We start from the raw sequence: 25898 nt of genomic DNA on the forward strand, positions 1-25898 counted from the left end.
TTTCTAATCCAAAGGTTCTCGTCTTTATTCAAACCAGGGCTCAGCACTCCAGTGCCCAACGCACCGAAACCTTTTGCCTGAGGGAAATCTACACCCGCCGAGGGGAAATGTACACCCCGAGGGAGGCCCAGACCCACCAGGGCCTCCGTGCCCACGGGTCCTGCCCCTGCCCTGGCCCAGCTCTGCCCCCCCACAACAACAGCAAAATACACTCAGTAGATTTCTGTCAACTCCCAGAGTTTCGGATCCCTCCGCCCCAGCGCTGCCCCGGGCAGGGAGGGAGGGGCTGCAGCCCTCCCCCCCCGCCCCGACAGCGCTCACGGAAACCCTGTTTTAAATTAAAAAATAAGCCAGCATACATAGTAGAAAATTTCTCTTAAAAATTTCACAATCTGTAAATGTATATATTTTTTTTTTCTTTTAAACATAAAAGTTTACAATATACGGTAAAACAAAGGCTCAGGAAAAATAATTTCAAAAAAAAGAAACCTGAAGTTTTGAATTAAAGCTGAAGACATTTTTAAAACCCTGTAGTTTGAACCAGTGACATTTTCTTTATTTGTGCTGATGGGTTAGAGAAAGGAAAAAAATCTTTAAAAACTGCAGTCCAAACACCCACAGCTCTGCCTTCAGAAGCCATCTGCCCCCACCCCCCAAAAAAAATTGTTGTTAGGTTTTTCTTCCATCAAGTATGTGATTGTCACAAGTTCAGAAGTCTGGGATCCCGGGGTTCAGCTGGTCCCAGGGATCCCTGTGGACAGCACTCCCTGATTGCAGCCCAGGCTAGCGCCGGTAGGGGTGGAATCCTTGCACGTTGTGGTTCTGGCCCCGGCCGAAGCCGCTGCCTCCGGCGGGGGGGCCGCTGGAGGGCTGCACCGAGGGGCCTCCGTAGGGAGGGGGCTGCTGGCTGGGATCAGAGAAACCTTGTCCAAACCCGCTCAAGTCTTGTCCATACCCTGGGAGAAGGGAAAGGCACAGGATCAGCTTCCAGGAGCAGCAAACTCCGCTCCCTCCCGCGGTGCCGGGCCCCTGGGACACCCCCCGGCCCAACCCTTGGAGAAGCAGCTGCCCTGGGTTCCCACAGGGATTCACCTTCCACACAGGGGGAACAGGCACAAAGGAGAAGGGGACAGGTGTGCAGGAACGGGGGGGCTGCATTTTGGGGTGATCCCTGCCAGGCTGGCAGTTCCAGTCACACCCAGGGGGCTCCCAGGGGGGCTGTCACTCCTTCTGGGCACCTTCATTTGGGGCTGGGTTCTGTCCTGGCTAAAAGCTGCCAGGTCCAGCACAGGCAGAGGTGTGGCCAGGAAGAGTTCCCTGGAATCTCAGAGTGCCTCAGACTGACCATGCAGTGACCACACTCTGCTTCACCAGCTGGACACCCACAAACCTGCCCTGTCCCGACTACACTTTCAGCCAAAGCACCCACAAGTCAACATTCATCTTGTCCTCCCCCAGCACTTCTCTCCTGCCACACTGTGCCCAACTCGGGGACATTGTCACCACCTCTCTGTGACATAACCCACACCACAGAGTGAGCACAACCTGGGGACAGGGAAAAAAAACAGGGTGCAGATGGAGGACTGGGCAGAATTCCTGCTGCCAATAAGAAACACAACTAAATGTAAATTAGGAACACTGAGAAATTGAGAAATTTAATACAAATTCCTGCAATTAAATACAACTCTTAATCCTGGCATCAGTGCCAGCCCCTGCTCTGAAGGATGGTATTAAGGCTCCTAATTACCAAGTGCATTTCTGCAGTGCTGCCTCTCTCTGAGCAGGCTTAGAGCAGGTTTAACTCTCTTAATCCCAAACAAAGTCTCTTAGCACATCTTCAGTAGCTCAGTTTCAAGCTCTGCCTGTCCCTCAGGACTTGCTGCCACTAATGAAGCCTAAACCACAGCTCTGACAGTCTCTGGGAGCCCCACATGCTCCCCCTGGCATTTGTTTGGGCACAGACAAGCAGGGACCCAGAACTACAGCTGAACTGTTCGCTGGGAGTGGGAAAAACCAAACCCTGAGTTACTGTCACCCAAGTGCAGAGCTCTGTGGTGCAAACCACAGCTCCCCCCGGGCTCACCTTGTTTATCACAAAGGAAACCCCCACACACCTGCACAGTCACTCAGGACACGCTGCCTTCCTCCCCTGGCTGCTGATCCCTGCCCCAGTCCCCCTGCCAGCTCTGTGCTTGGACTGTCTGGCTCAGGAGCCCAGATCCATCACCAGGATAAAGCCTGGCCAGGGAACAGTGTCAGGCCCAGTTCAGCTGGGGGTTTTCACCCAGCCAGCTCACAAACACGAGGAGCTGTACTGCCCTTACACAAAACCCCCACATCTGAGCCTCATTGTTGCCTCTCACCCCCCTAAAAGAGTCTGCAGAGAGCCAAGTTCTGTCAGGACAAGAAAAACTTCCTTGAGTCACGAGGGCAAAACTACCCATGAAAATCAACCGTGTTTGTAACAAACAAATGAAAAAACGTTTCAAATTCCTCAGCAGGAGAACAAATTCTGCTTTACAAACACATGTGAAAGGCTCATCTTCCTTCAGTGTCTGCTTTACACTGCTGGGACTTTGAATAGCATCTATTTAAATAGATTTTGTGAAGTGTTTATCTCTGCAGTTTCTACAGGCACTTCACACGAGGCAGCACTACCACATGGAGAACGTGTTCAGGCAGGGAACAGCCTGAATCCACGGGGCTGCTGCTTGCAAAAATTCCCTTCAGAAGTAAAAGTGACCAATTACAATCCCTTAAAGGAAAAAAAAAAGCAGTACAGAGCTCTTTGGAGAGTTCTCTGCAGAGCTCTTTGGAGAGCACTGCTCGAGCACAGGGCTGAGAAGAGCAAGAGGAGAATGAGAATTCCCTCTGAGCTTCCACGGGGAACAGCAGCAGAAGTTTTACTCAGGAGCACAAGCACTTGTCTAGCAATTTTTACAAGATTTTATCTTTTGTAGTACTGTCTGCCTGGCTTAAAACTTGTTACCTCAGTGTCTTCTATCACCTACCTGAAAGTCATCTACAGAGCACAACAAAGCTTTACAGAGCTACACCTCCAGAGAGCTGGGGAAGGAATGGGAAAAGGGAGGAAAAGACACCAGCCTGGATCCTTACACCTGCACTGCCTGCCTCTCGATGCTGCTCTCACTCTTGAAGTCTGCTCTCCAATCTCAAGGTCTGTCACACAAAAAAAGTTCACCGTGAGCTCTGTGAAGCTCCTGGAGTAAAAAGTTTTACCCACAGATTTGGGGGGAGTGGAAACCAGGAATTCATCCTGGCAGTGCACAAGCCTCTGAAGATTATTTCACAGCACACAAGCAACATTTTAGAGTTGACTAAGAAAAAGCCCTCTGGCTTGAATATTGCGTGATTTAAGGATGGCTTGAGCTGGTGGGAGCGTCCCCATCCCAGAGCAGTGCCCTCAGTGTTGGCAAACTGTGCCCAGCACTGCCTCCCTGCCCAAGGAAAGGGAAGGGGAGGGAGCTCCAGCAGGTACTCACCAAACTGACTGTAAGGGAATTCTGGCTGAGCAGTCGGGGGTTTGCTCATGTCCTGAGTTGCCTGAGATGGTGGTGGTGGTGGAGGAAAAGCGAGTGGTGCTGCCCCTGGAGTGGCAGGTGGAGGAGGGACCCCAGGGGGGGCAAACTGGTCAGGTGGAGGAGGTGGAGCACCATAACCAAAACCTGGAACACGAGCCAGTACAAAACACATGTGAGAACACTCAGGTGAACACCACCCTGACGTCCTGCTTGGCTTTAGAGCATGATATAATTAAAAAAAAAAACATTCCTAAGTCTATTAAAACCAAACTGGGTGTACAGTGATTACACAGGTAACCACCATGGCTCAGAGACCCCCACAACTTACCTGCCACAGGTATGAAAAATGTCCCCCCCAAGGCAGAGACTGCAGCAACCAGCACAGAGGGAGGAAGAAAGCAGACCTGGGGACCCAGCTCTGTGCTCACCCCACGTGAGGAACGAGGAGGAAGCTGTGTTATCCAGGATCTTGGGAGGATAACGTGGGGCTATCTGCTACTCCAGATAACTGGGGGCTACTTTCCACCTTCTTTAAACCAGGTCTGTGACCAGACTTTTGAAAAGATGGCCTGAAGAGGGTAGATGCTAAAATCCTATTTGTATTTCCAATGCCAGTTGTGACCTTAATTCCTTAAGCTCCTCCAAAAATCTCTGTCTGGCCATGAGCAGTGAGCTCTAAGTTTTCTCTCAGGTGCTGTAACAAGGGTACAAAATGCATCTAAAGTTGTTCAGCAACACAGACTTAAACCAGAGAATATAAATCATTACTGCATCCAAGAAAAAAATAATTCAACTCACCAGCAAAAATAAGGATACAGTTAATTACAGATCAGAATAGAAAACAGTTAAGGATAGGTGAGACACAGGGGGAAAATCCTAGTCCAGGGGAAGATGAGCAAAAGCTGAATTTGGTGCTGGATGTGCTCCAGCTCCTGAGGGTCACTTACTAAATGGTGGAGGGGTGCCATAGCCCTGTGGAAATCCTTGTGGAGGCGGGAATCCCCCGGGGGGTGTGGAGACTATGTATGAGGTAAATGGAGGAGGAGGGGGAGGAGCTCCTCTGCCCGGAGGAGGGGGTCCATATCCACCTGCAAAACCAAGAGAAACCCAAAAAATGAAGCAGATCAATACTGAGGAGCTGCTGCTGGAGTCAGCTTCCTCTAGGTGGGGTAAGGCTGTTGGATGGATTTCAAACGCAGGCTCAGCCTTCTATGAATCCTTTCTTTGGGAAATATTTGTCCTCCAAGTATCCCCACTGTAAATAATTGCAGTTTAGCATGTAATCCCTTGATAACAAATTAATGTGGCTGGAGCAGCAGGATGTGTGTCAGCTTCCATTACTGAGCTGTTAAGAATCCACTGTCTTCCCCTTCGTTCTTCCAGGACAAATTCAATCAAGCTTTTAAATGTAGGTTAAATCCCCCAGAAACCCCCAGATCACTGTGAATGCTCCAAGAAGCTGTGCCCGCACTCAGGAGGATGTTTTCTGTCAGGATTGGTCCCATGTAATGTACTTACCAATTGCCTGTCCAGCTGGCACCCACATCCCTACAACAGAACAAAAAAGGAGCCTTAGACATGGCTGGAGCTGCCCACTCTGGAGCAGGGATGATGCAAGAGCAGGGACCTGGCTCTGGGGTAGACTGGGTATCCTCCCAGTGTCCCTTACACATCTATTTTTAGGGTCCAAGAAATATTCTGGGCCTATTTCTGAATACACCATCCTGGAAAGACTCTGAACCATTCAGACAACACTCAGAAGAGGCAGCAGTCCCCAAACCCAAATCAGATGGAGCATTCGAGGGCTGCCACGTACCCAGTGCACCAATCCATAGCACTGTAAAGACCAAATCCTGGAGAATCCCAGCAGACCAAACATCCAAAGGATTTTTAATTTACCACCAGGTTTATCTGAGTTGTTTTTGAAGTTTCTGAGCCATAGAAAAGCCTTCCCCCCCCGCTGCAGCTCGGAGATTGAAGGATAAGTGTGTTTGCTCCTGCCATTAATCTTTCCGGGAGATCAGGTATCATCTTCCCGACTAATCACCGCCTGGAAATGATGGAGTTTCTCTGCTTGCAGATCAGCACATCTGTGCCCAGTGTCAGCCCTCAGCTGCAGCTTCCCAGCTAATCAGCACCGTGGGGAAAGGAGCCCTCCCTGCACTGTCCCCCCTGTCGGAGCGGGGACGGAGCAGCCACGCTCCCTCCAGCCCCCAGGTGAACATTTCTCATCTCTCACAGCAACTCAATTATCCCGCTGCACTTCTCCAGAGTTATCAAAATTGTCTCTGGGTGAGCTCAGCGTGTTTATCCTGCCTTCAGAACCCCGGGGGGGGAGCAGCCATCAAACCCAGCCACGCTCCTCGGCCCGGGGGGTTCCTGAGCTGCAGCAAGAGCTCCTGCACCACCAGCCCCAGAGCTGCCTGGTGCTTTTCCAGGCTACATTAAGCAATTAAATCCAAAGACAAGACCATCTGTTTTCCCCTCATCCCTTTCAAACCTTCCTTGTAACTTCCTCTGAAGCTGCCTCATCCCTGAAGAAGCCGTATTCCGACCCAGTCTGTCCCCGGGGTCTCACGCAGGCCCCGCTCCCGCACCTGGAGCCACACCCGGAGCCTCCTCCACAGCTCCTCCGAGTCCCCCCAGGGCAGGGGGAGGCAGATCCAAAGGGAACAGCTGGAGGACCCCTGGGACAGGTGCCGGCCCCCGTTGCCCCGTGGAGCAGGTTTTTGGGAAGCAGTGCCCGCGGGCGGTACCTTGTGGGCCGTATCCCTGCTGCCAGGTCGGAGGGGGCTGCCCTGCCCAGCCGTTGGCAGCGCTTGGCATGATCCTGCTCCCCCACTGGCTGGCCCCCGGCGGCCCCGGAGTCTGGCTCTTGCTGTCCCGAGGCTCGGCACGTTTCACCTCCACCTAAACAAACAGGGGCAGGCTCAGGGGGGCCGGGGGGGCCCGGAGCCCCCCGACCCCTCACACACACCCGCAGGTACACTTAAGACTACACTTAGCACCTTATGACTTATGTCTAAGTACTTAATTACTAAACTTAAGGCCGGTAATTTACAATGTTTCTCAGGTACAGTGTAGGTGATGGTAAGACATTACAAGTCCTACTGTTGAGGGATTCCGAGAAAAACATCCTACAAATCACTCGAGGGTCATTGGCTTTAATCTTAAAACAGCAGTACCCTCTTACAGCAGCTCTGCACTGACAACAGCAGAATCTCGTAGTTCAGGACAGGCTGATTTCATGGTCAAGGCAGGAGTCACAGAGACAACGTTCTCAGTTAAAAAACCAGAATTTTGAGTGAAGAGGCCGCTCTGAAAAAGGGTACTAATGCTTTAACCAAACACATTTGGGGTTCATTTGGAAGTGACAGTTTAACCCACCCCAGCTAATGGCAATTTCAGCTCATACCTGAGAAACACACATTTTTGATTGATTTTTTTTAAATGTTGTTTTCTTTTTTTTTTTTTTTTTAAACTTAAGATTTTATTTAAATGTCTAATGGAAGATAAAGACTTACCTTCCCCAGGCTAACGCTTAAAGAATCTCAATTAACTCAAACAATGTCAGAGGGAATGGATGTGATAAGAGAATCTTACATTACATCTAACAAAAAAGTAAACAAACATGCAAGTAATAAAAATGGACAGTTGAGTCAATAAGAAGCAAATCTTCATACTGTGTTAAGTCAGTGACAAAACCCCTCCTGTTTTAAAAATTAGTAAGCCACAGTGCTTAACTTATTTTATTCCAAGATAAAACATCCTAGTGTTCCCAGCCACAGAATAAGTGCATTTGACCTACTTAAAATAAGCTGCACATTCAACATAAACCTCTCAAAAAAAAGAAAAAAATCCAGCCCTGGTTTAATGAAACCCTCTCAGCACTCACTGAATTCCAGGCTTTTTTTTTTTTTTCATTTCATGATTAATTTTAATGGGTGCCAGAGTACAAAGAAAATAAATCTCAATCATCAATGGGGCCTGAGTAGTATGGAAAATAAAGTATTCAGAATTCTTCCTGCCATGTCTTAAAAGCCATTCATGTGGGAGAACAAACAGGAAACAGGCACAAGGCAAGGACAAAGCCCCCCACACCCCCCCGCCCGTGCCCCAAGGACAGGAGACATGACAGTAACCAAATCTCTGTCAGCTCAAGGCCCTGCCAGAGAGGAACCAGGGGAATTTTTCAAAGGACTCAAATTAATGAGTCTTAACACATTTGCCTTGAGGGAATTCGGTTATTGCTTACAAAAGCAGAGGCCTTCTTGCAATTTTAATTTCCACCCCCCTCCCCTTTCAACAACATATGGATTCATTTCAGCAATACCTTTTTAATTACCAAAAAGACAGAGATACCATTTTTAAAGCAGGCATGATTAGGCAGTGGAGGAGAGCAGGGGATCTGGAGCTCATTAATCCTTGTGGAAGAGTCCCATTAATTTTTCAGTGCACATTTGGAAGCGGGGAACTGCCAAAGTGAGGGCTGAAAATTCCCTGTGAACAGGGAGGTTCAAATTCCACACCTGCCTAAAGCCCAGGTTACCCCAAGAACTGAGGCAGCTCCACTGCTCTGAGCTGAAAATCCCTGAATTCTGCTTTGTGTGACGTTGGAAGGGGGGGAAAAGGGGAAAACCAGATTCTTTCCCTTTGGAATCGGGTTGGTTTGGGAAGCACCGAGAGCATGTCCCAGAGCCAGCAGCACGAGGGGACAGCTGGAGGCTCCCTCTGGGCTCTCCAGCCTCTCCCAGAACCTCAGGGATGTTCCCTTTGTTCCCATTGTATTGCTGCTTTGCTCACTGAAGGCAATTCCAAGGACAGAGCAGGATCCAGGTGATTCACACACACACCAGTGGGATCCACTGTGGAAAACACCAGGAGCTGAGAACATGCCCTGATGTTCTGGATCCCACCAGCACATTGCTTTGTTTCCACTGTCAGGAAATCACCCACCTCTCACCCCCAAATGAGTTTACAGGAATTAAAGGCATTATTTACTGCATAATTAACCAGAACTCCACTGATATGCAGAATATTTCCCCCGCTAGGTAAGGAAATGCTTATCAAATAGCACATAAAAGACTTTAAAGACAATAAAAAAAAATAAATCACACAATGCAATAATTTAAGGAATGTAAAAATCTTCTTGAATCTCCTCACTCTAAGTTTAGCAGTTTTAACATTGACTTTAAAAACTGGATCTACCTTAAAGCTGCAAGGGCTTCAATCTACCAGAATTTCCCGTGGTTCATTTTTCTTAAAGTTACTCTTTTCTCTCTATAAAACCTGGGTGTCCTGCAACAATTTACTTTGCTTTTAGGGTTTTTTTTTTTTCCACAGGTAGAAGCATGTTCCTTGCTGAGTAACATCAAAGGAGCCTAAAGAATTCCTCCCTATGCAACGCCCGTTTGCTGACAACACAGTATGAAGATGAAACAACCAGAGGTCACTTAACTGCATTGTGGTTAAATACTATATAGAGTACGTGGGTTGGTATCAAAGTTTCACAGTAAGTGACCCAATTTTTTAAAAAACCAATCCTTCAGGATGTTTTTTTTTCCCTTTTCCTTTTTAAGTTTAAGATTATATAAAGCAGATTGTCTCACACCACCTCAAAATTTCAGCATCGAGTTACATCTGAAGGAGTGGTATCTTAAACCAAGCCTTGAACAACTGGGATTTCACTGGGATTCTGCTTTTCAGACAGCTGGAGATCAGAGATTTCTCTCCTTGCCCCACAGCAGGGCTGTGAGCACAGCTCATCCCAGCGCTCTGCTCTGCCAGAAACCCCAGGTCTGTACACACAAGGCCTCACCCCGACCAGCAGAGCCCACAGCCCGAGCCCTCAGGCTGAATCCAAGCCCTCCCTTCCTCGGGCTGACCCCCCCAGCTGCCCTTCCCACCCCTTCCTGCAAACTCAGACTTTCCCCACCTTCATGGATAAAGCCTTGAATTTGGATTTCCGTGCTCTCCCACCCGGGTCAAGGACTGAGTTCCACTCCCCAGTGAAATCGCTCATTGCCCAAGACTTGGTTCTTTCTTAAGGTAAAATAAAACTACAACTACACACTTTTTTGCCCATGATGTCGTGAAAATGCATGTTGACAGCCTGGTCCACTGATTGTTCGTCCTCGAAAGTAATAAATCCAAAACCTAGCCAACGACGAAGAGTGAATCAAGGTAGCAGGGTGTTGTGACACAAAACAGGATGATGAACAGTATTAGGGGCAGACCAAGGGTTCAAGCAGGGGTTTCAGATAACGACACTTGTGTTCAATTGCCAAAAACTCTGCCAAAATTGCAATGGATACTTCCTGTCGTGAGGCAATTAGTGCCTTGCCGTGGGTTCACACATGCAACTTCAAACTGAGCTCGTTAACCGGCTTTTAATTTGATTTTATTCCTCATCCACCTACCAGGAAATGGAAAAAAAGTGCTAAAACCAAAATACTTGTGGGACAGCAGGTTAAAGTCAAGCAACTTTGCTGCTCCTCCTTGCTCAGCCTAGTTTCCCAAGGAAAACCTCTCTCACACCCCTGTTCCCCAAAGCTGCAAAGCAACTTCCTCCCATCCCTTAGCCCAGCTTCCAGTTATTTTTCTGTGGAAAATAAGAAAGTTGGTTTTGAAATGTAGCTGTTAAAGCATGGAAAATTTTACCACTCCATGGATGAATGAGAAGCTTCAGAAACTAACAACCTACATCAGAGGTTCTCAAGTTCCCCACACCTCAGAAAAAGCACAGAACAGGTGTCACTCCTTCCCAGCACAGCAACCCCTGTAGGGTGTTGCTTATACAGGATGTGGCATCGCTGCCACGTCCTTAATCTATTTTATTTCTTGCATTTCCTGCTGTTTTTCTCTTGGAAATCTACACAACTCTTTTCAGCCCTTTTTGCCCCCCCAGGTGCTGCAGCTCCCCACGGGTGGCTCATTCCCCTTCCCCTGACCGCAGCCCTCGCTGGTGGCAGCTCAGCTGGATCCAGCAGCTTTGGAAGCCTGGAGGAGGCTCTGGACAGGAGGCAGAGCCCCAGGACCGGCCCCTCCTCGGGGTCCCTCTGAGAACCACTGCACGTAGGTTGTAGCTGCTGGTGCAGCCGAGGGAGTGGCAAAATGGTGGTTAATCCCCAGGCCAGGGCCATGCCATCACCCAGGGCTGCTGGGGCAGGGAGGGACACACATGCAGAACAGGAACTGTGCCATTCTTTGGATTAGCCACGGGGAGAGCAGTACGAATTAGAAAGGAGACCCGAGGCGCGGCGTCGGAAGCGAATGGAACATGGATGCGGTTCTGCTTTTCTGAAACCCAAGATCTCCCCCTTGGTTTGCGTTTTGCTTTGCAGCTAGTGCTGACAGCAGCCAAATCTTGCTCTAAAGCGTTACAGAATACAGGGTCTAGCACAGGAATGTCTCTCCACGCTTATCCAACTGCGTTGGGTAAGCCCAAAGAGGCCTAGTGTAGAGAAAGTTTATATATATATATATAAAAATACACAAAGATACAGGCCAAAATAGATTCCAGCAGGTCAAATTCTGCTGTCAGCAACAAGAGCAAAAGACATCACTAAAATAAACTGAAAATAAAAAGGAAAAAACTTGGCATTTCCCACACACAAGAGACTGGCAGTATAAACGAAGTTTAGTGGAGCTGTGATGAAAGCAGCCTCCAAGCTGAGAGCAGCATTTCATCACAATATATTTGTCTGAGTTAACCAGAAATCCGAGTATTGGAGCCAGAGGAAAAGTATTTGTGTTTAAATCACGTGTTTAGTGTTCCAGCCTTTATCTAAAAAGAGATGGGAAAGAGAACCGATGGATTCCATCTATGCCTGAAGGCTGTGGTTCAACTTGATTCCAAGACTGAAGGACAGGAAGAGATTGTGAGATGGGGCTGGAGGGGGAGGAAGAGGGAGAGTAAGAGGTCATTGAGGAAGCCAGTTAAGAAACCAAAAAAGGGGATTTAAAAGGATCAGACACCACAAGATCAGGAACAGCGAAGAATTCAGAGTAAAACAGTAAAATTCCAAGGTGAAGTTTTAAACAGAGAAGTGATGAAACCCACCATCCACAGCTTTAGTTTGTGAAGGACAGGACACTGTTAAAGGCTGGAGGAACAAACTGCTCTGAGCAGGACTCCAGGAGGACCAGCCCAGAGCACTGGGCTCGTCTGCAGCCCAGGGAAGAGGAGAAGGAGCACAGCAAGGCCCTGTCAGTCCCCTCCAGCTGCTGCTTGGCCAGGAACAGAGAGCAGGAGCAGCAGAGAGTGCAGCAAAGGCGCTCTGCTGTCAGGGATGAGACACAGTTGCCTGGGCTCGGGGCTCTGGGAAGGGGCTGGAGCAGAGCTGGCAGCAGAGCTGGCAGGAACAGGCAGCACTGAGAGGCAGCAGAGATGACGTGGATGTTTGACACCATCAGCTCCTCCAGGGCACAATCTGGTTCCCAGGGCTCTCCTGAGGGGCTGAAGGCAGAGGGATGCTACAGGGATGAGAACAGGGATCATTCTCCCCCCTCCTACCAGAAAACCAGTAGAATGAGGTGCACTTCCAAAGGAAGGGTGGCAAAGCTAATGGGAGAAGGCAAAACTGAGAAGGGTACAAGGAGAGATGGCACTGAATTGGCCTCTGGAGTTTCATAAATCCAGTCATTTGGGCATGGTGTTAAAAGGACAGGGGGACAGAGCAGCAAGAGAACACAGATGAGAAAGGCAAGGCAAGAGAAATCCTGTTCTGGGAGGCACTGCCAGGAAATCCCAATACAAACTAGAGGGGATTTTTCCTCACCCCCCCCTCCAGGGACTGACAAGACCATTTGGGGAGATGACTGTTAGTTACCACACTAAAAAAAGAATGCAACAGCACAGAAGTGAAAGGCAGGGCAAGAGGATTCAAGGAGTGTTTAAGAAGTCAGATGAATTAAGGGGGAAAAGTTTTCTGCAGAACATGTGGATGGAGACAGACTTGTTCTCCCACCTTCACCGCCCACCTGGCACTTGTGCTTTACCCTAAGCCCTCCTTTCCCTGTTTTTTTTTTTAGTAGAGCTTTAAGCAGAGAAGCCATTAATTGAGACAGGATTAATCCAGACCAGGCATGATGTTTTAGTACCTTTTGCTCAGAGGCTGCAAGGCTGGGATTAAATATTACAAAGGTAGAGATGATACAATAATCACTGAAATGTTTCAGAACTCCAGCCCCAAATCACACTGGGATGCCCGTGTCTTTGTCTCCTCTATCCAAAACCAGCTGCTCTAGAGCACTGAAACAGATGGATTTATGTGCTGCTTGATTCAAAGGTATCTGCTGAAAGAAGATTAGGATAGCTAAAGCAAGAAAACAAAAAAACAAATATATTGAAACTTCGTTTACACTCCAATAAAAGACAAAGCCCGTCCCTCCTCTGACTGCGGAACTGGCCTGTACCTCTGTGATAAATTATCACCTAGAGAGAAGAAATCTAAAGAGATATCGTTAATCACAGTCAAACAGTTCACAGAGAGAAAAGAAACAAAAAAAGAACTTACTTAACATTACCATACTTTACTATGAAACACTTAAATATGTCACTAAGGATGTATGTCTAAATTAAAAAATAAAACTAAGACTTAACAGCTTAATAAATATGAAGTGAAGGATATATTTCTTAATAATGAGGCAGAAGAGAAATGAAAAGTTCAGATGGCAAACTATTCTCTAGCATGTCCAACATGCTACAGGGTGGGAGCAAAGCTAAAGGATTGGCTCTTCCTTGGCAAACTGATGGTGGATGCAATGGGACGTGGGTGACATGGAACTTGCTTCGCATTTTGACCAAAGGTTCCCAACCTGATTCAATATCTAGCGAATCTCCCATGGCCTTGGCTTTTCCCCCTCTTAAAAAGCAGCCTGGCATACAGGGATTGTACGTCCCAATCAAAAAAAAATAAATATATACATATTTCAGAATTATTCTGTGCGGTTTAAGGAGTGTTTGGCTTTAATTTGAGGTGAAGCCATTTAACCAAACCAAAAAGCAGATGAGGGATGGATTCTGTCCTGTCTCGTGCTCTGGCTGGAGCACTGCCCATGCACTTACAGACCCAACACACCTTTCATGTGCAATAGGAGGAAAATCTGCTTATTTTTTTTGCCCTCCAAAAGCACCTTCAGCCACAGAAGTGGCTTGAGAATCAAATTTCATTTCATCTCAAAAAACAACCCCCATAAATGAGCATGAAACGGCTGAGTTGAAATGCACAGACCCCAGTGAAGCCGCAGATGAAGAGTCTACACTTGGAGTGATGTTTGCCCAGTGAATTATTCTTTTTCCTGAGGCAACATAAGAGAGAAAAAAAAAAAAATCTACCTTTTCTGATGGTGTGAAATAGTTTGCCATCTGACTATAGGAGAGTATGAAGAAATTTCAAGGACAAACTAGATCAGCCTTTACCTCGGGGCCTCTGTTTCTCTGCGTCATAGATCATTACAACTTCAGTGACCTGGAAGAGAGAAGGGAAATCTCCTCACTGTGCTACCAGGGGAGGGTTGGAACAGTCACCACAGGCTGGGTCCTGCCCTCTACCCACACAGCACAACTCAGCTGCAGCCACCAACCCCAGGCACAGCACAAAACCCAGGAATATTGCTCTTCCTGGGAGTTCAGAAAGCCTCAGTTCATCCATCCATCCATCCAAAGAGCTGCTGTACTGTCTCATCACACTTCACATTTTAATCCACCATTAAGGCCATTACACTGTTTGTACCCTCAGCACAGCCTATAAAACACCCCAAAGGTTTGGTTTAGAAGGGCTCATCAGTGCAGCTCCTTAGAAGATGACTTTTCCCATTTTTAGCCACTTTCACTCTCACCATGAAGATCAGCTTGAGCTCCAGACACATTTAGTGCTCTGAAGGAACCACTGTGGCCCAGAGCACCAGTCAAAGTGATGCTTTAAACAGCTTTACAAACCCCCTCTAAGCTCTGGATGAGCAGTAACAGTCTGGGTTTAGCTTAAAAAAAAAGAAAACAATGGAAATTGCCTTTCAAGGGCTTCAAGACTGTTTTTCTCAGAATAAACACCACTGTGAGCTACAATTTAAACAAAGCCAGAGGTGGAACGTTTATGTCAAAGGCAACATTAAAACAGCTGGAAGGAACTGCTCTGGAATTTCTCAGGTGCCGAAAAGTGGTCACAAAAGGGATGTGACCTTATGGAATCACATCTTCCAGACTATCTTAGGGTATTTTTACTAGAATCCCCTGAGTTAGCTTAACATTCTGACACAATTTTGCCTTTTATTTACAGCCAGAAAATCTTTGAGTTCCTGGACCATATACACTCACCTGACTACACCCTACTGGTGCCACCAGCTGGGACTGGGCCCCAGGTGGGGTTTGTGCCAGGGGACAGTGCCAGATTTTCCCCTCTCTGATCCATTTGGATCACCATGGCCTTAATTACCCAGCAATCACCATGGCTAAAATCAGTGTCTGTGGCCACAAAACATTTGTGAGGCTCCACTGCTGCAAAGGAACTCGTTACAACTGCAGGAGGACTTTGTGATATCTATCCTGTGAGTAAAGTGCTACTCCTTACTTTCAAAGGCACTTAGAGCTGTGGCTGTTGCCTTCTACCCTTGCAGGACATACCCTCTGTCTCCCCAGCAGCCAGGGCACAGCTGGAAAGCCAAGCCTGTGAGGAAGAGCCTTTAGAAACCACATCCCACAGCTGTGGAACGTGCTCCCTGTGTTTATTACTCACCACTCCGAACTTCTTGAAGTATTCCCTGAGCTCTGTCTCGCCACAGTTATGAGGAATCCCACCAACAAAAATCTTATTGGATTTATTGTTATCGCTCCTGGATCCTTTCTGCTAAACCAAGGAGGAAAAGATTCAGTCAGAAGGACGATCAGGTCGGCTGCCTCTGCCATTTCACACTGAACCACCACCACTGGGCTCTGGCAGGCTGAGGGCAGAGCCCCAGCCTTCAAGTCTCCCAGTCCTGAAGGCAAAGCACGTTCCGAGCTCAGAGTTCAGTGTTCCCTGTTCCTCCGAGGACCAGAGATCCAGGGCCTGTGTTCTGAGGCCATTCACTCACTCTACACTGACATCTGATGAGGCTGCAGGGTGTGGAGGGGGCTGGAACAGCATCAGCCCTGCCAGGGCCCTTCCAGCCACTGCTCCCAAGTGAAGAACTCACTAAAAGCAGCACTAAGAGCTTAAGGAACACCACACCCAGCCTGACACAAGTGCTCATGAACACTGCACTGCACCTCGAGCCTGCCCATGGAAATCCAAGTGAAAGACATTGTTCAGCAATAAATTTACACTCAAGGCCTGCACACTGACTTCTGCCTTTAGACCACGGATATAATCCAAGGGAATTCAATTCAGTTGCTAGAAGCTAAGCCAGAACTTGGACAACAGGCAGGATACACAAGGATCTTTCCTTACCCATCCTTCCTTCGGTCGTGTCCGTTCTGGCTGCATCCCCCGAGGTGTACATGGCTTTGGATCAATCTGGAAGAAGTTCCAGTTTGGTCAGACCTCAGCATGCAGAATTTTGCTCTAAAAGTTACTGTTTGTGGCAGCTGAAGCCAGCACTGCTGACACCCAGCACTGCTGACACCCAGCTCCTCAGCACAAAGCCATCGTCACACAAACCACCGAGTTAGAGCTGCCTTCCAACAAATCAACTTAAACCAACAACCAGGTGACTTGGACACTCTCCAGTCTGCAAATGAGGAGCCAGAATTTAAAGCAAATATTTGGATCTGGAGCAGAAAAAACCCCCAAAAGACCCTGACACAAAAGCAACTTACATTTCGGCCATCTAACGTGTGAGGTCTGCTGGCCAGCACTGTTCCCACACAGTTGGGATCTTTAAATTTGACAAATCCAAATCCTCGAGATTGATTTGTTGTTTTGTCTTTCATTATTACACAGTCTACAACTTCTCCATACTGGGAGAAGTAGCTACGAAGAGTTTCTGTGAAAGGAAAAAAGCAAATATTAAACAGAACCAGACACTGACAGCACCAGACTGTGTTTGCAGCTATGAGCCAACAGATAAGCAAACAGTGAAACGACTTCAACTCATCTTTTGAAAATGATCACACTTTACTTCCTGCAAACCAAGGCTAAATAACAGTTTGTTTCCACTCATACAAATGGAAAATAGTGCCACAGGAAAGTGATCATAATAATGGCTGAGTTGACAAAAACTCCAGCACCAAACACTGACAGAAAACACAACCCCAGAAGTGTTAACATACAGCTGAGCTCTCTCTACAGAGAGGTTTAATGTTAATTAACAGAGAGGAGCAGGAGAGTCTCAGCCCAGTGTTCCCAGCAGAGCAGTGGCTGTTAAAAGCTCTGCACTGGGCTGCCCACAGAGGCCCAGGGCCTGCAGCACACATCCCTCACCTTGTGTCGTGCTCCAGTCCAGGCCACCCACAAACAGCTTCCTGCAAACGAAACACAGGCAGGTTTAGGGGATACATCAGATGCTACATCTTATTTCAGGCCCCAGTTGGTTCTCCTGGGGAGCTCTGGGGGTACCAGGCCTCCAGCACACCCTGCAAAGCCGGCACCACACCAGAGCCTCTGGTTAAACCAAACCCTCCCTCCATCCCTGCTCCCTCCCTCACCCCCAAACCCTCAGCCACTGCTGTCTGCCAGCATCTGCTACTGGAGGGAAAGCAGAAGTACAGCTGCCAAGCCAGGCCTGAGACAGAGACAAACCTGTGGGGCAGGTCCTAAATAACAGAGCAGTGCTAATCCAGCCCCTCGTTGGGAAACCATCGGATCATCCAGCTTGGAGATATCGCCAAGCAGATGGGAAAGTCATGGCTAACCCCCAAACCAAACTGCTTAAAACTGAAACAACTCATCTTCTGCAAAGAGCACCCAAATCTGCAGGGTTTCATGTCACAGCATGCCCAAGTGCCTGGGTAAGTGCTCAGAGGAGCTCCCTGCCAGGCTGCCAGCTCTGCACCTCTTTATCAACTTCTGGGTGTGACAAAACTTCCACCAAAGCCATTTACTCTGTAATTAAAGGTTGGTTACAGCCACCTCAACACTCAGTCCTTTCTGCACAAAGCACCAACTCAAAAAAAAAAAAAAAAAGCCTCCCATGGGGGTCTGCAGCTCCCTGGGATGGGCAGCTCCAACCTCTGCTCTCCGTGAGCAGGGACAGGACCCGAGGGAGTGGCTGGAGTTGTGTCAGGAGGGTTTGGGATGGATCTCAGGGAAAGGTTCTTGCCCCAGAGGGTGGTGGGACACTGAACAGGCTGCCCAGGGCAGTGGGCACGGCCCCAAGGCTGCCAGAGCTCCAGGAGTGTTTGGACAATGTTCTCAGGAACAGGGTGGGATTCCTCCTAACAAAAAAAATTAAACTTCCTCTCACCTGCCCTTTTCAGGAGCAGGTAATGGCAGTGAGAGCCCAGTCACCCCAGCCAGAGCTGCAGGTGCACTGGGAGCAGCAGGGCACTGAAAGGTCCTGCTGAGCAGGGCAGCTCCCTGACAGCCCCTTCCACTCTGATTCACTTCTGTGAGGTGACATCACGTCACGACCCTTCTGCACCAGCCAGGGGACTAAATCCAGTACTGCACAGCACCCACGAGCCTTGTTCCATCAGGGCTGTTCCTAAGTCAGTGGCTGAGACGTGACACAAGTCTTGTCTTTCCAAAAAACAGAGCAACTGTTAAGAGCTGATCAAAGCGTCTCCTTGAGCAGCCAGAAAACAACTGAGCTGGTGACATGCAAAGCCAGCAGAGCCCTCAGTGTCAGGGCAGACACTGGTTCATCTGCTCCTGCCTTATCGTCATGGCCATGGCCCCCCTGCCCAGGCCCCTCGAGAGGGGCACACCCAGGACGTGGCCCCCCTCCCTGCCCTCTCTCAAGCCAGGCCTGTTTCCTACTTGCACGTTCGGGATGAGGAAGTTTTCCTCAAGGATTGGAAAAGTGCCCCCTGCTCCCCCTGGCAGCGCTGGGGCTCCTGGCAGGGGCTCAGGGCCTTGCTCAACACCCGCCAGCCCTCGGCAACAGGTCGTGTTGTGGGACAGCCCAACCTCACCCTGCTGTCCCCACCACACCTGATCTCCTGGGGGCTTCCACAGCTGTCCCTCTCCACGCACAGAACACACACAGATCTCTGTGCTCCTCGTGCTGTTCTTTTCGGGGAAAGTAAGTTCTGTGGGGAAATAACTCTATTTCCCAATAGCAAAGGGAAAATTGCTGATCTAATGCTACACTCACACTGAAGTTTTGGTGTGTGTTAGCAACTGTCTTGACCAACTGCATTGGAGCTCATGGACTGGGTTTGGGTGTTTAACGAGATCTGATAGCTTGGTACAGACAATCAATCTATTTTAGATCAATCTGGAAGCACCAGCTGCATTCTGAGAGAACACCAAGCTGTGCAGGGAGGGAGGTCACTGAAACCTTCCCATCCCACTATTAATTATTTGTGGTCACCCTACATGGACTGGGACAGAAAAGCTGGGCTGCCCAGGGCCAGCTCCAGCAGCTGCACAGAAATACTCAGCTATGGAATGCCAAAGGCAGGGATCCCCTGCCCTGGGCTCCTGCATGGATTGGTTTGAACACAGAGAGCAGGGCCAGAGTTCACCAATCCCATTAGCTGCAGAGCTCACAAGGGTCCAGATGTGGTACTGTGCAGGACAGCTGTGTGGCAGGATGGCTGTGTGAGTGCTCGATGCCTGAGCTCAGCACCATCAGCAGCCCCTTCCCAAGGTCTTACCCACGCTGCATCCTGAAAAACTTCTGCTCCAAACAGCTTATGGGCTGGTAACTATTAAATTTATAGAATATCCCACGTTGGAAGGGATCAACAAGGACTGAGTCCAGCTTCTGGCCCTGCACAGACACCCCAACGATCCCACCCTGGGCCCCAGAGGATCATCCAAACCCTCCTGGAGCTCTGGCAGCCTTGGGGCTGTGCCCCCTGCCCTGGAGAGTCTGGTCAGTGCCCAACCACCCTCTGGGGGAAGAACCTTTCCCTGATACCCAACCTGACCCTCCCCTGACACAGCTCCAGCTGTTCCCTGGGTCCTGTCCCTGCTCACAGAGAGCAGAGACTGGAGCTGCCCCTCGAGAGGGACCTGCAGACCCTCACAGGTCTGCCCCCAGCTCCTCTCCCACGTTACTGGTTTGCACCCACTGACACCAGTGTCCTCACACCCACTGACACCCCCCAGAGCTCCAGAGTTCCAGACTGGAGTGTCAGAGCATGCCACAGTCCATCCCCAGGGGAATGCAAAGCCATTCCCAGCACAGCCAGGTGACAACAGGCCCCAGGTGCTTTGGGCAGGTCTGTCTGTCCAGCAGGAATGGGGTGTGCTGTGTGAGACCCTGCCAGGTGCAGCAGAATTCCTCACAGGGATCCCTCCAGGAGCAGGAAGCAGGGTAATGACTCCTCAGAAGTTCCGCCCCACTACTTCCTGTGAGAATTTTAATTGCTAATTTATTCTTTGTTGCTGAAATCGTACTTGCTGCTGGAGCAAATAATCCCAGAGTTAGTAAAAAAGGTATAGTAGAACACCAAAACTCAACAAAAGCAACAACTCTTCGCCTACACAGATAATCTGGGGTTTGATTAACACCTCTGAGGTCTCAGCTGCAGGACAGAAGGACAGAGATCAGCCCTTTTCTTCCATCCAGAACAGTCCTAAGTACTAAATAACTACAACAAATAACTCTCACCAGGCCCCCCCTGCCCATACCAACACACCTGCAAGACCTACAGCCTCCCTAAGTGGTTTTCCTTAAGATCTGAAAAGCAGCTGAATTCCCAACTTCCCATTCAGAGCTGCCTCTCCCAAAGCTTTGAACCAGAACTTCCTCCCCACAGCAGCTGAGCAGAGCTGCCCTTTGTTTTACTCTCTCACCTTTCCCTCTGAGCACTTTTGGGGGAGGAGGATAAAGAAATTCCCCTCTCTGATTAAGCCCCAATCCATCCCAACCTGACTGCAGCTCCAAGGATCACATCCTGAACAGCCCTCCAGGAACTCCAGGAGCTGTGGGACAGCCCAGCCTGCTCAGGAGGGGAGCTGATGGCAGTTCATGGAATAACTTGGAGCCTGGCACTCACCTAAGCCTGGCAGGGCAGACCTGATCAGCTCTCTCAGAAGGCACCAGGCAGTGGTTAAGGCCCAGGTGCAAACAAAAACACTTTCAGAGCCAAACCTACATATTTAAACAGGCCTGTGTTGGAACCAGATGATCTTTAAGATCCCTTCCAACCCAGACCATTCCAACACGATATTCCAATCGCTTCTCTTGCCTCCTGTATTTTTAGGATTTACAAATTAAGAACAAGAAGTAAATAAGCAGCTTACAAGGCCCTGCAGGCAGCTCGGGGCGAGTGGTTCGTGTCTGCTCCACTTTCAAACAAGGTGACCAGTCCTGAGGAGCAAATTCTGTGCCAAAACGTGCAGTGGAAGAACCAGCCAGAGGTCTTTTAATTTTGTTTTTGCTACTTAGAGTTCTGTCATGCCCAAGTTTGCAGTCTGATCATTTCAATGTCACAGGCTTTTGGATATGGCTCTGAAGTGGCACAATACTGAATGGAACTGGATGGTCCACAAGGGCCCTTCCAACCCAAGCCTTTCTATGACTGCTAACACACCTCAGAAGAACCCAACCTGTGTCAGGTTATTGGTTTGAAGGCACAAAACCCCCTGGAATCCTTAAACCCGGGATTTTCCTGCCTGGAGCCCATCCCACGCAGAGGACAGCAGAGGGGAGCTCAGGAGGGTGGCAGGCTGGGGGACATGGGGGGTGAGGGGAGGCTCTCAGTGCCCCCTCCTCCCCGTGAGGAGCCCCTCGGGGTGGCCCTGATGAGTCACTGCAACAAAGTCCCACAGGGGGGTTCACAGACTCACAGAACGCTCTGGGTCGGAAGGGACCCACACGGTCCCATCGCTGCTCACAGAGAGCACAGCTCAGTGCCTGCCCCTCCGCTTCCCCTCACGGGCAAACTGCAACGAGGTCTCCCCTCAGCCGCTCCTCACACGGCTTCTTCCCCTCAGGGCCCTTCAGCATCTCCGTTGCCCTCCTCTGGACGCTCTCTAATGGCTTTAATCCTCTTCTTACGCTGTGGCGGCCAGAACTGCACACAGGACTCAAGGTGAGGCCGGGCCAGCGCGGGGAGCAGAGCGGGACGGTGGCGGGGCCCGGGCCGGGGGGTCGCTCCCGCGGTGCCCCGCGGTGGCGGGCGCGGTGCGGGCGGGCGCGGGGTGGGATGCGGGGCGCGGTGCGGTGCGGGCGGGCGCGGGAAGCGCCGCGGGCGGGTGACCTTGGGCGCGCGCACCTGCCGCAGCCCCGCGCGCGCCGGTCACGTGACCGGGGGTTTGGGGGCGGGGGGGGGGGGGGCCTCGGGTACCGGGGCGCCCTCACGGCGGGACCAGACCCCCCCTCAGCACCCCCGGCACCGGCACCGGGCCCCCCCGAACCCCCCGGACCCGGCACCGGCCCGCCCTCGACAGCCCCTGACGCGGGACGGACGCCCCCCCCCCCTCCATCCTCAGCAACCCCGACCCAGGACCGGCCCCCCCTCAGCACCTCCCGACTCGGGAACAGCCCCGCCTGAACCCCCCGACCCCGCACCGGCTCCCCCTCAGCGCCCCCCGGCCCCGCACCAGACACCCCTCAGCGGTCCGGCACCGGGCCCCGTGAGCATCCTCCGGCCCGGGGGAGCCCCGGCGCGACCTTCGCTCCAGCCCGCGCGGAAAGGTGACCGAGACCGACCCCCCCCTCCCTCCCCGTCCCGGCGCGTCGCCCCCCCCCCCTTCCCCTCACCCGATCTCATCGGCGCCTCCCACGCTGTTCATGGCGGCGGCGGCTCCTCCGGGGCCGCGCCCGGCTGTGCCCTGCGGCGGCGGCGGTGCCAGCGGCGGGTGGCGGGGCCGCGGGCGGGCGCTGCCGGCCGTGTCCCGGTGTCCGTGTCCCGGTTCCCCCCCCGCCGCCCCCAGCCCGGCCCGGCCCCCCCGCCGCGCGCTCGCGCTCCCTCAGCGCCGCCGCTGCGCGCGCACCCGCCCCTCGCTACGGGGTCTCCGGGGCCGCGCCCAGGGAGGGGCGGGAGGGGCGGGGCCGCGCGCGCGGGGCCAGGCGGGAAGGGCAGTCCGGGAGCGGGGCGGGGCCGCGCGGTCCTAGTGCCGCCCACCCGCGGGGCCACACCCCCCGCGGGGCCACACCCCCCCAGGGTCCTACCGCCCGCCCGGGGGTCCCACTGACCCCCCCAGGGTCCGACCGCCCGCCCGGGGGTCCCACCGACCCCCGCAGGGTCCTACCGCCCGCCCGGGGGGGGGGGTCACACCCCCCGCAGGGTCCTACCGCCCGCCCGGGGGGTCTGCAGGGCCCTACGGTCCGTCCGCGGGGTCCCATCGCCCACCCCTGGGGTCGCAGCGCCCACCAGCGGGGTCCCAGCGTCCATCCGCGGGGTCCTCCTGCCCACCCGCAAGGTTCCCCGCCTGGCCACACAGGAGGGCTGGTTATCCCCTCTGCAGCCGTGCAAGCACGGTGCCCCCCAGGAGCAGGGACGCCCTCTGCACCCCCCAGTTCCCCCCGTGCCCCCCAGGTGTGTGACCACCCAGGCCTGGCAGCCCGTGCCCACCCCGATCCCGATAAGGGCTCCCGATCCCGATAAGGGCTCCCGCTCCCCGGAGGGGCCCCAGCCGGCCGTGCACACTCAGCACTTTCCAGCTATTTAAAGCCGGCCAAGAGCCGAGCGGCCCTTTCCCTCCCCGGCCTGTCCAGCTGGTCTCTCCTCAGCCATGAGCTCCGGGGCAGCAGCGGGGTCCATCTTCGCCAAGGGGGAGGACTGCAGGGCAGCCTGGAGCGAGGCCACGGCCCGCTACGATGAGCCCGACGCCCACCTGGAGATCCTGGGCAAGCCGGTGATGGAGCGCTGGGAGACCCCCTACATGCACTCTCTGGCCACCGTGGCTGCCTCGAAGGGTAACTGGGACCCCCCGGGCTCGGGGACGTGCCGGGGGTGCAGCTGCTCCACGAGCAACTGGTGTGGGGGGATGTTGTGCCAGGGACCCCACTGCAGGGCACCCCACGGGCCACGGAGCCCCCCCACCACCACAGGGCTGTGGTGGCACTTGTGTGCTCGTGTCAGGGGGACACATTCCCCAGAGGGGATGGGGGAGTGGGGAGGGGGTCCGGCCACCTCCCGTCCAGGACCTGCCGCTTTTGGGGCTGTTTCCAATGTGCCACTGGAGGAGGGTTTGGCAGCATCGCTGGGGGATGTTCTTTGTTCCCACCGTGATCCCCTGGGGGGGCTTGGTGGGGGCAAAGGGGCACTGTGGGATCAGCCAGGGGGGCAGCAGGTGACAGGGACACGGGGCTGAGCTCAGTGCCAGCGGCGTCACGCTCCCAACCTGCCCCAAAAACACCCAATTTGGGGAAAGAACAAGGCAGAATTCGGGGCTGGCGGGGGTCCAAGGCAGAGCAAACCCAGGGCTGTGTGTCCCTGGGGATGCCTGGCCCCCCAGCTGCCCTCCTGTGCCCAGGTGGGCGCGTGCTCGAGGTGGGCTTTGGCATGGCCATCGCCGCCTCCAAGGTGCAGGAGTTCGACATCCAGGAGCACTGGATCATCGAGTGCAACGAGGGCGTGTTCCGGCGCCTGGAGCAGTGGGCCAAGGCACAGCCACACAAGGTCAGCCCGGGGGGGGCTGTGCCAGGGCTGGGGGGTGCCTGTGCCCCCCTCACCTCAGCCCTCTGTCCCCCTGCCCGCAGGTGGTGCCCCTGAAGGGGCTGTGGGAGGACGTGGTGCCGACGCTGCCGGACGGGCACTTCAGTGGTGAGACATCCCCAGAGGGAGAGGGAGGGGCTGGGTGGGGTCCCCATGGCAGAAGGGGGTGCACAGCAAGGCAGGAGCCCAGGGCAGGGACATCCCTGAACCGTGGAAAGGGGGGGAGCAGTTTGGCCAGGGTGGGGTGGGGACCCAGCCCCCTCCATCCCATGGGACCTGGGAGAGACACCGGGGGAGCAGCACGTCGGTGCCTTCCAGGGTCAGAGACACAGGGGGCAAACCCAGTGCCAGGCTGTCAAGGGGGGCCTTCCCCTGGCACTGGAGCCCCTGGGGGTCTGTCCCGGCTGACGGGCGGTCCCGGTGCCCCCCAGGGATCCTGTACGACACGTACCCGCTGTCAGAGGACACGTGGCACACGCACCAGTTCAACTTCATCAAGGTAACGTGTGGGGAGCAGCTGGGGGGCAGGGGGAGCCTGGAGCAGTGCCGAGTTCCCTGATTCCCACGGCAGGGTCACGCCTTCCGCCTGCTGCGGCCCGGGGGGGTCCTCACCTACTGCAACCTGACCTCGTGGGGGGAGCTGCTGAAGAGCAGCTACAGCGACATCGAGAGGATGTTTGAGGTGAGGGCTGTCCCCGTGTCCCGCCGTGCCCCCGCCGTGCCCCCACCGTGCCCCCACTGCAACCTGGACAGCCCAACCCAGGGCTGCTCCTCCCTCCCCTCCCGCAGGAGACCCAGGTGGGGCCCCTGGTGCAGGCCGGGTTCAAGAGGGAGAACATCAGCACGAGGGTGATGGAGCTGCAGCCCCCCCGGGAGTGCCGGTACTACTCCCACCCCAGGATGATCACCCCCACCGTCCTCAAACACTGAGGGCAGCGGGACACAGACCCCGGGGACCAGAGGGACCGACAGCTCTGACCTCCTTCTGCTGAGAGAGAGTGAAGCTGATCCATCCAGAGAGGGCTGGAGGCTTGGGATGGAAGTCCAGCAGACAAAAGGACTGGAAGCTCCTTGCCCCAGGAGCCCCCTGCCCCACAGGGGTCTTCTGGGCTCTGTCCAAGAAGATCCCACCCTGTTCTGTCCTCTCAGGGTTTCCACTGAAGATTCATCTCCAAATCCCTCAATTAAGCTGGAATTCCAGGGCTTTGGCCAAAGGGGTTCCAGAACCAGCCATTTCCTCTAAAAACTGGATTATTTTGAGACACCACAGGGTGCCTTTCCACAGACGAGCCAAATAATCCAAACCAGGCAGGAGAAACTGGGAAGACAGAGCAGTTTGAGGCGTTCTGAGGCATTTCAGCTGCTCCCGGAGCAACTCCCCAGGGAAGTTTCCCAACACTTCTGGCCAAAGCCCACGGCAGCGAGTCCTGACCTTGACACCCCCCTCACAGCTCAGTAAATGTTCCCTCTCTCCCCAGAAGGGATAAAGTCCATTAAAAGGAATGAAATACCCAAACTGCTGTTCTGTTCCCGAGCTATTTATTTGTCTTTCCAAAGTGTGTTTGTCACTCTGCCATGACCATTCCTTACCCCAGACTCCTGGGATGCAGCCAGGACAGGCTGCTTTATCCCTACTCTGCTAAGGAGCTCTGCATTCG

General features: G+C 52.6%; 2 protein-coding genes across 7 annotated transcripts; one reads left to right on the forward strand and one right to left on the reverse strand.

The window, feature by feature from the left end:
- On the reverse strand, positions 1 to 22506 carry DAZAP1 (DAZ associated protein 1). Of its 5 annotated transcripts, none has more exons than XM_064637296.1 (13): positions 22341 to 22506; positions 16943 to 16983; positions 16339 to 16505; positions 15971 to 16036; positions 15278 to 15385; positions 13966 to 14014; positions 9616 to 9698; positions 6299 to 6452; positions 5061 to 5090; positions 4490 to 4630; positions 3504 to 3686; positions 3118 to 3180; positions 1 to 956 (listed from the first exon to the last, which is right to left on the reverse strand). In XM_064637296.1, exons 1-13 carry the CDS (start codon positions 22370 to 22372, stop codon positions 784 to 786), a joined length of 1290 nt encoding a protein of 429 aa, XP_064493366.1. In that variant the 5' UTR covers positions 22373 to 22506; the 3' UTR covers positions 1 to 783. The 5 variants fall into 5 exon arrangements, with proteins under 5 accessions (XP_064493366.1, XP_064493365.1, XP_064493368.1 ...); XM_064637295.1 differs by having other exon boundaries at positions 15278 to 15388; positions 22341 to 22502; XM_064637298.1 differs by lacking the exon at positions 22341 to 22506 and adding an exon at positions 20879 to 21493 and having other exon boundaries at positions 15278 to 15388.
- Positions 21939 to 25760, forward strand: GAMT (guanidinoacetate N-methyltransferase). 2 transcript variants are annotated; one of them, XM_064637310.1, is made up of 7 exons: positions 21939 to 22274; positions 23298 to 23498; positions 24059 to 24204; positions 24285 to 24348; positions 24672 to 24739; positions 24812 to 24922; positions 25030 to 25760. In XM_064637310.1, the coding sequence occupies exons 2-7, from the start codon at positions 23315 to 23317 to the stop codon at positions 25168 to 25170; spliced, it is 714 nt and encodes a 237-aa protein (XP_064493380.1). In that variant the 5' UTR covers positions 21939 to 22274; positions 23298 to 23314; the 3' UTR covers positions 25171 to 25760. The 2 variants fall into 2 exon arrangements, with proteins under 2 accessions (XP_064493380.1, XP_064493381.1); XM_064637311.1 differs by having other exon boundaries at positions 23313 to 23498.
- Positions 25761 to 25898: the final 138 nt, after the last annotated feature.

This window comes from Pseudopipra pipra, chromosome 27 (assembly GCF_036250125.1).
Source record: "Pseudopipra pipra isolate bDixPip1 chromosome 27, bDixPip1.hap1, whole genome shotgun sequence".
NCBI classification, from domain to species: Eukaryota; Metazoa; Chordata; class Aves; order Passeriformes; family Pipridae; genus Pseudopipra; species Pseudopipra pipra.

Bases quoted from the DNA above. Each gene is read 5' to 3' on its own strand.
- DAZAP1 (XM_064637295.1), bottom strand. From the start codon at position 22,372: ATGAACAGCGTGGGAGGCGCCGATGAGATCGG. The intron at 16,984-22,340 runs GTGAGGGGAAGG...TTTCGTTTGCAG, and splicing joins GGAGGCGCCGATGAGATCGG to GAAGCTGTTTGTGGGTGGCC. The intron at 3,687-4,489 runs GTAAGTGACCCT...CTCGTGTTCCAG, and splicing joins TGGCACCCCTCCACCATTTA to GTTTTGGTTATGGTGCTCCA.
- GAMT (XM_064637310.1), top strand. From the start codon at position 23,315: ATGAGCTCCGGGGCAGCAGCGGGGTCCATCTTCGCCAAGGGGGAGGAC. The intron at 23,499-24,058 runs GTAACTGGGACC...TCCTGTGCCCAG, and splicing joins CACCGTGGCTGCCTCGAAGG to GTGGGCGCGTGCTCGAGGTG. The intron at 24,740-24,811 runs GTAACGTGTGGG...TTCCCACGGCAG, and splicing joins ACCAGTTCAACTTCATCAAG to GGTCACGCCTTCCGCCTGCT.